The 11787-nt window shown below is 37.9% G+C and overlaps 1 protein-coding gene across 1 annotated transcript; it reads left to right on the top strand.

Annotated features, from left to right (window-relative positions):
• The first annotated feature begins 2318 nt into the window (after positions 1–2318).
• LOC125277578 (interferon alpha-inducible protein 27-like protein 2A) lies at positions 2319–3560 on the top strand. The gene is made up of 4 exons (XM_048206057.1): positions 2319–2508; positions 2598–2627; positions 3101–3262; positions 3396–3560. Exons 1-4 carry the CDS (start codon positions 2334–2336, stop codon positions 3479–3481), a joined length of 453 nt encoding a protein of 150 aa, XP_048062014.1. The 5' UTR covers positions 2319–2333; the 3' UTR covers positions 3482–3560.
• The last annotated feature ends 8227 nt before the right edge of the window (positions 3561–11787 follow it).

Raw genomic sequence — 11787 nt, 5'->3', positions numbered from 1 at the left:
ACCGCCCTGGTTCTAAAAATACGAATGCTGATGCCCTGTCTCGTCTCCATGCCCCAGAAGAAAAGCCTGAAACTCCAGAAACTATCCTCCCAGAGTCAATCTTCGTAAACCCCATCCAGTGGTCAGAAGAAACCATACCCTCCTCCAATGCCTCCTCACGCACTCCGCCGGGTTGCCCCCAAGGCTTGCAATACGTCACACGGGCACGTCGCACTCCACTTCTGCACAATGCTCACTCTTCACTTGGCACTGGCCACCCGGGGGTCAATGAGACCCTCTCGTTGCTCAAACAACGCTTCTGGTGGCCCAACATGGCCAACGACGTCAGAAGGTACATGCAGGGCTGCAGGGAGTGCGCCATCTCCAAGAGCCCATGCCATCTTCCCACCGGCAAGCTCAATCCTCTGCCCGTTCCTGAGAGACCCTGGTCACACCTGGGAGTGGACTTCGTCACCGATCTCCCCGAGTCTGATGGTCACACTTGCATCCTGGTAGTTGTAGATCGCTTCTCAAAATCCTGCCGTCTGATCCCCCTGGAGGGTCTGCCTACCGCCATGACCACTGCAGAACTGATGTTCAACCATGTCTTTCGTCATTATGGAATACCCGAAGACATCGTCTCCGACAGAGGGCCCCAATTTATCTCCCACGTCTGGAAGGCGTTCTTCTCCCTCCTGGGTGTGACCGTCAGCCTGTCATCCGGATACCATCCTCAGTCGAACAGGCAGACGGAACGGAAGATCCAGGAGATAGGCCGCTTCCTGCGTACCTTCTGTCACGGCTACCAGAACTCCTGGAACCAGTACCTGGGTTGGGCCGAGTACGCACAAAATTCCCTCCGTCAAGCCACAACTGGACTAACACCGTTTCAGTGCGTACTCGGCTACCAACCCCCACTGTTCCCCTGGGATGGGGAACCCTCCAACGTTCCGGCAGTCGACTACTGGTTCCGGGAGAGCGAGAGGGTTTGGGACTCGGCTCACCACCAACTGCAGAGAGCCCTGGGAAGGCTACGGCCCCGAGGAACGCTCATGGGTCCCCAAGAATGATATCCTTGATCCTAATCTGTTACAGACTTTCCACACCAACCACCCGGACAGACCTGCCCCACGCCCTAGAGGACGACCACCACGATGTCGGGGTCCTCGGCCCTCAGGAGCAGGCCGTGGGAGGGGGGGTACTGTCACAGACACGTCAGGTTCCACCTTCCACCAGTCACAGCGCACTCAATCACCCGAGTACTGATCACCGTCACCTGCACCTCATCATCACTACAATCATCAGCACTATAAAGAACCCACAATCACACACAGTCTTTGTCCGGTCTCGTTTGCACTACAAACTTCTGTATGCTTACCTTAAGGACTCCAAACGCCATACTTACCTGCTCCAGTCGTCTCCTCCATCTCCTTCGTCTCCTGTTCTCCTCGTGTGCCTACCTGCCTGTGTGCGTGAGTGTCTTCGCCATCATCCTCCAACGCCAATCTCCATCCGCATCTGAAAAACACCATAAGGACAGTATCACATTCTCTTCATCATTCAAGAACTGCTTTATCATCTCTCCATAACCATTTGCTCTGCTGTTTCGACAATAAACCTACCTGTGTTGCTTTTACGTCTGCCTCCGTGTCTCTATTGTAACAATTCCAAATAGTATATTTTTATTTACAGTAGTAGTGTTTTAAATTTAAAATAAAATACAGTAATTTCTAAAATTTAAAACATAAACTAGAAACTTTAATACTGTATTTTAAGTTACAGAGAAAAAAATAGAGATAAGGATTCTCCCACAATTCTGTATAGACAACTAAACAAAACATCATGCAGTTTACTAGAGGTTCTGACAAAATGTTAATTTCTGCAGTCTATTTAAAACGTTTAAAAGATTTTATTTATTTATTTATTTTTGAAAGAAACTTTTGAATGAACAATTCAATGACAAATAAATTTTTAACAGTCATTTCTCACCCCCTACTGGTGCAATGGAGTATTTTATACAATCTTTATTTGAAATGTCATTACCCTCACAATTGCTGTTTTTTAAGAATCAAAACCCATCCAGTGCCATTGTATGGACTCAAAGAGATGGATTATTTTCCTTAAAAAAATATTTTGTGTTATCTGAACAAAAGAAAGTCATATGCATTGGTGATAGCATGAGGGTGAGTAAATGATGAAAGAACTATTATTTTTGAGTGAACTATCTCTTTAAAGCCAAATACAGCCACTAAGTTTCATGTGGTGCTCGCTGCAGAGCCAAATGACCTCCAGTTCCACCTCTCTGGAGCTCAAGGGTGGAGCTTAACCTGTTCAATGGGTGGAGAGATAGGGATATGGTGTGGTTGGAGCATGCAGCTCCAGAGAGGGGGAGCTGGAGGTTATACTCCACCCATGGCTCTGCAGTGAGTAACATCTCCCAAGTTTCATTTCTCAAAAAGCCTCCACCCACAGAGCTTAACTCAGACTCACACATAGACAAGGGCTCAATTCATAAGAAGATGGGTCTCTGTAAGTACCTTATCATTTAACTGCAGGATCTTAATGTTGGTTTATCAGCATTAACAGGAATCTTACCATTATTTTCTCTTTTATATTAGTGATGCTACTCGCAGCTGGTGCTGGAGCAGGTAAAATCTAACAAAATCACCAAACAAACAACTGTAATTTAATAATCTAAAATTAAAAATACTGAAATAGTCAAAGTCATACTTGTCAAAATAATTTTTAGAGGTATTTATCAGAAAGAAAGAGCTTTATTGCCAGGTATGTTTACACATACTAGGAATTTGTTTTAGTGACAGAAGCTCCACAGTGCAACAGAGTGACAGCGACAAGACAAGACACAGATAATAAAAAGAATAAAAGAATAATATACAAATATACAAGATATACAAAGTGCAAAAAAAGCAAAAAACAATGTATAATACAGACAATTTGTATGTACATTTATGATGTGTGCAAATTAGAAATATAAATAAGTGTTTTAAGTAAATAATGTATTATAGTGTTGTGTGATCCGTGTTTGTCAAGTGTTCATGAGATGGATAGCTTTAATGATCTTTACAACGATGTTCACCAGTTAGTTTAAACTGCGTTTCAGCTGGTACAGTCGCTGCTGCTCCAGTTGTTCTGGCGACTGTGGGTTTCACCAGCGCCGGGATCGCCGCAGGTTCTTACGCCGCATCAATGATGTCAGCTGCTGCTGTGGCGAATGGAGGGGGGGTCGCAGCCGGATCACTGGTTGCAGTTCTTCAAGCCGCTGGTAATGCAGATGCCACGATTGCGGAAGATATGACATACAATAAAGTCAATAGGAAGAAATATGCAGTTGATATTTCATTTTCATAACTTTGCAAAAACACTCCTTTTGGGCTCTGAAAGTGTTTTGTCTTTAGGTGCGGCTGGAATCCCAGTTGTGGGTCAGGCAGTGGTGGGCGCTGCAGGGGCCACTGTGACCACAGTTTTGGCGATCCTTTTTTGAGCTGACCATGAGCTGAGCTGAGTCAGAAATATTCTGTTTCTGTTGAATATACAAATAAAATGTTCTTCATTATCACACAGTCTGCCTCTTTTGTAATGTCTTTAGTCAGCATCTCTTTACATTGCTCTGCTTACATAAAATGTGAGCGTGTGTGTATGTGTGTGTGTACTTAGAAATTGAAGGGGAAAAACAAAACAGAAATACAGACATTTTTTTGTAATAAACCTGCTTTTGAAAATTAAAATTTTTATTTTGCAAATATATTTTTAAACATATTATTCATATATTATATATATATTATTATACATTTATTTCAAAATATACCAAAAATGGCCAAAAAATATATTTACTATGTGTTTACATAAATATATAAATATATTTTGGCCACTTATTTTACATTTTTTAAACTATATATAATATATATATATATATATATATATATATATATATACATATTCATTTAAAAATATATCTTGCCCTCCATATATTTCAATCCGAGAAAATAACAAAAAACAAAACAAAAAAAAACAAACAAACAAAAAAAATTCACATGTGTCACATTTGAAGAAAAACTTTATTTGCTGTCTATAAAACATACTTTACAATCTTCGAAAAAAAAGTTTCAGGAATAGTGTGAGGAACACGATAAAGAGCTCTAAGGTGATTTCTAAGCAGGTGGTTTTAATGTTGTGTGTTTTAGAATGTAATTCTTTACATTTTAACTCGAGGATACAAAATTTAGTTTTGATTCTTTAGTAGGCCATTTCATCCACATTTGCATTTAGCCTATGCAGACCACTGTAAGACTGGAAATATGTTCCCTTTCAAAAGTGCTGTGCTGATTTAGAGCTATCGGAAAACTTCTTTGAAAACAACTTTGGCAAACACGCCAAGATTTTGGCCTAAATAACCTCTGATTATGTCATTGGAATGTGCACATCAGAGGCTATAAATAGACATGTGACAGGCCCTTTTGTTAGGAGTTAGTTTTGTCATGCAGGAATAAAGCCCAGTTCTACCAGAAAGACTCTGGAGGCAAGATAACGTAACAATTTAATTAACAATCAATCAGTAAGACAAATATGAGATAAAGTTATTTGGCGTAGGCCCCGTCCGTAGCACACATCCTGAGGGTCATAGGCTCTGCAGATCCTGCCTGGAGATAAAAGGCAGGGGCGTAGCCGACCCCCTGGGAGGTATGGACAGGAAACATCCTGGTGGTGGAGGGGAGGATGGAGGTGGAGGTTGGCGTCAGCATCTGCGAACTCAGACATGTGCAAGTACCGATCTTTTATACCCCAAGTGTTAAATAATGATTGGTTAGATCTAAACTAATAAGTGACATAACATTAGAGTCTTCCCGGGCAGAACTTATGCTAGAGCTTTCATCTCCAGTTCTGATGCTCACGTGTCCACTGTTGGCTCTTTCGGCGGTGGACAGGGGTCAGCATGGGACCCTGACTGGTCTGCAGCTATGCAGCTCCATACATAACAAACAGTGATGCTCTTTGTATTCTGACACCTTTCTATCAGAACCAGCATTAACTTCTTGAGCAGTTTGAGCTACAGTAGCTCGTCTGTTGGATCGGACCACACGGGCCAGCCTTCGCTCCTCACCTTGACCCTGTCGCCGGTTCATCACTGTTCCTTCCTTGGACACTTTTGATAGATACTGACCACTGCAGACCGGGAACACCCCACAAGAGCTGCAGTTTTGGAGATGCTCTGATCCAGTCTCTAGCCATCACAATCTGGTCCTTGTCAAACTCGCTCAAATCCTTACGCTTGCCCATTTTTCCTGCTTCTAACACATCAACTTTGAGGACAAAATGTTCACTTGCTGCCTAATATATCCACCCACTAACAGGTGCCGTGATGAAGAGATGATCAGTGTTATTCACTTCACCTGTCAGTGCTCATAATGTCATGCCTGATCGGTGTATATAGGCCTATAGTAGAATGTCTAAAGTAAACAATCAAAATAAAGTATTACCTAACTTTTAGCAACATAAGTTTACTTGGTTATCCAGACATCAGTTTTTAGAAAAATCATGAGTCTCAAATATGATCATCAGACTTTTAAGGAAGGTTTATTTGTTCATCTCTCAATCATCATTGTATTGCATTATATGTTTTGAAAATACAGAGCTTTGATCATATATATAAGCATTTAAATAAGCATATTCTCACTATATCAGACTATATGAGCCATAAAAGTCTGATCAACAAAAAATACACATGCAAACAATTTCTTAAACTGTTACATTTTTTTTTTTTTTTTAAAGGAAGAAAAAACATTTTCTATCTATCTACAGTATAATCTGACCTCGTTTTAATTGATGTAAACTCAACCAACAGGGCTGAACGTTACAGTTTCATATGTCAGGCTTTACAGGCTTGAAGTTTGCTGTAGCACTCCCGGAGCGCACACACACACACACACACACACACACACACACACACACACACACACACACACACACACACAGATGAGAAGGCAAAGTCCATGTAAGTCACATGTAAATTACACTTACTGTAAAGGTCAACTACAGTATAGATTCAGTTATGACATAACGTTTGATAACACACTGAATAGATACTATTACAAACATTATGGATTTTATGTCAGTTAAGTAATTTAGGTAATGTAAGTGTATTTTCTAATGTGGCATCTGTAGCCTGTGATAATTATGATCATGATAATTATTGCAGCATCATGGCTGATTTGAAACATGTATCTTGCTTTTGAATGAACTGATTGTTAAAAGTACTAAACTGAAAGAAGATCACACTGTTGTGTTTCAGTGGTTAAACCAAATGTTTTCATTACATATCACAATGATTTTGTGTTTGAAACAGTGATTATGTAGAATGAAAATATGTAGAATGAAAGCATGAGATCAGGTTCTGAAAGAATGAATATGAACGATGTGTTTGTGTAAGAAAAATATCCATATTTAACACGTTATGAAGTAAAATATCTATCTTCCACCAGACCGCCTTCTGTATTCAACTTACGAAAAAAGCGTAACTGGTTGTGTTTGGAATAATTATTTAATTTTAATTGTAAATATTCAGCTAAGATTTTATATTTCAATACAGTTCCTGCAGCAGAAATGCAGTTTGCCATCAGTATGATCTGAATGTGTGTTAGCATTCGAAAAATGTGCTGCAAATGTATAGTGTTTTACAGATGGTGAAATATGAATATCAAAAGGTTTCATGGATTTTGGTCACTGAAAGCATTTTGAGTAAAAGCAATGAAATATGATTCAGTTTAGTCCACATAGACTTCTAAAAACTTAAAAACTTTATGAATTTTATAGTGTTTGTCTTCAGGTCATGCATTTATTTACAGTGGAAATTCACTGTAAAAGCAGGTACTTGCTTTTATTATTAAACTTTGAGTTTATTGTTAAACTTGCATTAAAAATGTGTCTGAAACATTTAGTGACTCTCAGCCTGAAGAAAGCATGAACATCATGATGTGATTCAGTTCAGGATGTGGGATCAAGAAACAAACACAGAATATGAGTAAAAATGTGGCTCATCAACATGTGCAAAACATTACAGTTTTTTATAATCGCTAGAACACATTTCTCAGTACTTAGGTCACTTTCTCAATAACTCTTCACACAGTGAGCTAAACTGAGGATCATTTATCTTAAAAATGACATGTTTCAATTTACATTAATACATTTCTCACTCAGACACAAACACCAGGAAAACTCTATGAACATGCAGTCCAAATCTGACGCTTACATGCTCTTGTCAAAACTGTTATAACAAAATTGAATAAAGACAGCAATTTTCTACAGTAATATTGAAATATATTCCAAATCAAAAAAATGAAACACTTTATCAAAACAACTAGATGTAGCTGAACACCTACACAAGTGTTAGTCTTTCAGTTTCATTACCATCTGTTCAAAAGATGAAACAGTAATGTTTTCATGTGACATATCATATATATATGACATATATATGACCAATTGTGGTTTTTTTTTATTTATCTAAAAGTAAATCTGAGAAACCTCTTGTACTAGTAGGCTCTGCCAAATCTTGGAGTTTTAAAATAAAATCCTCCAAGACACTGATTCTAAAATGAGTCTCTGTAGTGATGTTTTGAGTAAACTGTAAACAAAGCTGCTTTATTTGGGCTTTTCCTACATCCCAGCATTGTTGTACAGAGTTATAAAAAGCTTTCTTAGTTTGAATTGCCAATAAGCACTTTGGGTTTTAAAAGATTAATGAAAACTGAACATTTGACCATATAATGGTCAGAAAAACTAACATGTACAATATTACAGTTCTTTATGATATTGTAATGGTGTTTAAAAACATAAAATCTGTCCAATCTTGCCATAGAGATGACTCTATCACGCACATGAGTCCAAGTATATTGTTTTTGCGTACCCTTTAAGCGTCTCCAAACATCACACATTTCATGCTTCTTAACAAGTTGCATCAATCTATTTCTAGAAGGCATGAGGTTCTAAATGATTCCTATCTAAATTAGATTCAGTGCAATTAAAATCACCTCCCAAAAATAAAAACTCTTCTTGATTAAGATATTTAAAAACAGCATTCTCTCTATCACTGAGGCTGGACAGTACATGCAAACAATCCGTATCATGTCACTTTAGGTTTTTTAGTTATTTTCATTTACAAGAGCAGGGTTTAGAATTCTTACAATTTTCTTCAACCTATACATTTCCTTGTTTGTGAATAAGCTTTCCGCCATGAACAATTTGGTTTTGTCAACGAATTGTTTGATATCTTGAAAATTTTTACAGACACGTACTCCTCTCTTATTCTTCGTTGCTTTGAGGAAGAGTTTAATAGTAATGACTGGATGTAATGACTGGATGAATCTCTTTGAGAAAAACTGAAAACTGAATCTGAAGATTCATTGTTACTTTCCATCTCTTCTTCCTGGTCATCATCATCAACCACATTTGTTTTGTTTTTTTCTGCTTAACACTTTGAACTTCACTTGAACTTTTCCTTTTAATTGGACCTTTGAACTCAGTTTTATTTGATTTTAAATCAACATCATCACAAAGTCCAAATGATTGCCACTTCACATGATCACTTCCACCCTTTGCCAAAACTGGATCAGTACTGAAATTGCTGACTCCTTCACTCACTACAGCAGTAGCTTCCAACCCAACCCACCTTCCTGCAAAGACACTACTGGTGCAGTGGCATCTGAAACTACATCCTTAGCCTCAGAAACACTAATTCTCCACAACAGCCCAGTTCTTCACACTCAAGCATTAGAGGTCCCAGCTTCACCCCTTTCCTCATCATCACTCAGATTAGTCTCCATCATGGTTTGCTCATCAGTTAACAGATGATCCTCTTTATTCCTTTCAGGACAGGCTTGAATTAGATGGTCTACCCAACCACAGCCAAAGCATTTTATCTCATCAGTTGTGGCATAGAAAACATAATCAATCTTAATATTAAAAGTCGTCAAGTTCTTCACTGTCTTCAAAATCATGTAGACAAATCTTCTAAAAGAAACTACATGTTTTAGCACTGGTGAAGCAGTACCAATGATGATTTTCTTGATTGGTGAAACCAGCTTTCCATAGTGGGACAAGATCTTAAGTAATGCATCATCAGAAACAAAGGGTGGAATATTAGACAATGTCACCTTTTTTGAAGGTGTTGAAAGTGGAAGAACAGGTGTGAAGAGATTATTTACAACAATTTCCTTCTCCACTAACTCATTTGCCTTTTCCACCAAATTCAACAAAACCACAACAGCATTATTCATTTAGACGCCGACAAAATACTGTCGTGCACAACAACATCTCCCATTGCCATACAACTATCTTCAACACTCAATGCGGACGCCACTTTAACACCGTGACGCCGCGTGAGATTCTTTTGAAACCCCCACACGACCCAAAATCAAACAAACAAAGCAATCAAAAAAAGAGAAAAAACAATAATTCAAAAGAAAAAAGGAGAGAAAAAAACTCACTCATAAAAATACACTCCGCACTCACGCCACTCCAAACACTCACACTCACACTGAAAACGAGAGAGAGAGAGAGAGAGAGAGAGAAATAATTTGTGAACAGAGCAGGATAGAGTACAGAGTGACTGTAAAATACAGCATTTTACATTATAGTATGCCACGTGATACTGTAAACAAAGGCATTACCATGGTAGAGACTCACCCTTATAAAGGTCAACTACAGTATGGTTTCAGTCATATGGCACAATGAGAACATTTACTTTATTGACAGCAGCGGTGTAAAGAGAACCTGAAGACCATACTTGAGTAAAAGTGCAGATACCTTACAGTGAAAATGGCTCCATTACAGGTTACAAGTAACCAATTCCAATATGACTTGAGAAAAAGTCTTAAAGTATCTGATTTTAACAGTACTTAAGTATTTTACTCATGCTGAATGTAGGCTCAGAGATGCACTAGTCCTCGACACCCGAGAGACATGCCAGTGGAAATAAGAAACAGTTGATTCATGTTTATTATTGTCAGAAATCATGTTTATTTTGAACATCTCAATATTGTAATAAATCAAAGTCGACAGAAAAACCTATTAAACATCTACAAACTCTCAAGTCTCAGTTAAGCTCAAGTGCACAAAACGGCCAGAAGTAAATCAATATCCATCGAAAAAGTCTCATCAATATAGCAGATAAATAAAACAATGTTAGGGAAAATTAAATAGTCAAAGTCTAATTGCACTGGATGTGCTGGTTCCAGCCTCATCATCGGCTGCAGTCATGACCTCATCTCCTAAACCAAACATTTATGTCAATTATCTAATTTACGTAATGTTCTAATGTGGCATCTGTAGCCTATGGAAGCCCGTTTCCACCACAAAAAAAAAAAAAAGATGAATTGCGACTTTTTATCTCAGAATTCTGACTTTATAACTCGCAATTGCGACTATATCTCAGAATTCTGACTTTTTATCACGCAATTGCGACTTTATATCTCAGAATTCTGACTTTTTATCACGCAATTGCGACTTTATATCTCAGAATTCTGACTTTATAACTCGCGATTGCGACTTTATATCTCAGAATTCTGACTTTTTATCACGCAATTGCGACTTTATATCTCAGAATTCTGACTTTATAACTCGCGATTGCGACTTTATATCTCAGAATTCTGACTTTTTATCACGCAATTGCGACTTTATATCTCAGAATTCTGACTTTTTATCACGCAATTGCGACTTTATATCTCAGAATTCTGACTTTATAACTCGCAATTGCGACTTTATATCTCGGAATTCTGACTTTATAACTCGCAATTGCGACTTTATATCTCAGAATTCTGACTTTTTATCACGCAATTGCGACTTTATATCTCAGAATTCTGACTTTATAACTCGCAATTGCGACTTTATATCTCAGAATTCTGACTTTTTATCACGCAATTGCGACTTTATATCTCAGAATTCTGACTTTATAACTCACAATTGCGACTTTATATCTCAGAATTCTGACTTTATAACTCGCAATTGCGACTTTATATCTCAGAATTCTGACTTTTTATCACGCAATTGCGACTTTATATCTCAGAATTCTGACTTTTTATCACGCAATTGCGACTTTATTTCAGAATTCTGACTTTTTATCACGCAATTGCGACTTTATATCTCAGAATTCTGACTTTATAACTCGCAATTGCGACTTTATATCTCAGAATTCTGACTTTATAACTCGCAATTGCGACTTTATATCTCAGAATTCTGACTTTCTAACTCGCAATTGCGACTTTATATCTCAGAATTCTGACTTTTTATCACGCAATTGCGACTTTATATCTCAGAATTCTGACTTTTTATCATGCAATTGCGACTTTATATCTCAGAATTCTGACTTTTTATCACGCAATTGCGACTTTATATCTCAGAATTCTGACTTTTTATCACGCAATTGCGACTTTATATCTCAGAATTCTGACTTTATAACTCGCAATTGCGACTTTATATCTCAGAATTCTGACTTTATAACTCGCAATTGCGACTTTATATCTCAGAATTCTGACTTTATAACTTTATATCTCAGAATTCTGACTTTATAACTGCAATTGCGACTTTATATCTCAGAATTCTGACTTTTTATCACTTTATATCTCAGCACTTTTTATCACGCAATGCGACTTTATATCTCAGAATTCTGACTTTATAACTCGCAATTGCGACTTTATATCTCAGAATTCTGACTTTATAACTCGCAATTGCGACTTTATATCTCAGAATTCTGACTTTATAACTCGCAATTGCGACTTTATATCTCAGAATTCTGACTTT

The sequence above is a fragment of the Megalobrama amblycephala genome, linkage group LG10, assembly GCF_018812025.1.
Source record: "Megalobrama amblycephala isolate DHTTF-2021 linkage group LG10, ASM1881202v1, whole genome shotgun sequence".
NCBI lineage: Eukaryota > Metazoa > Chordata > Actinopteri > Cypriniformes > Xenocyprididae > Megalobrama > Megalobrama amblycephala.
Note: the sequence above shows the minus strand (reverse complement) of the source record. Positions and strands in the feature narration are given on the sequence as shown.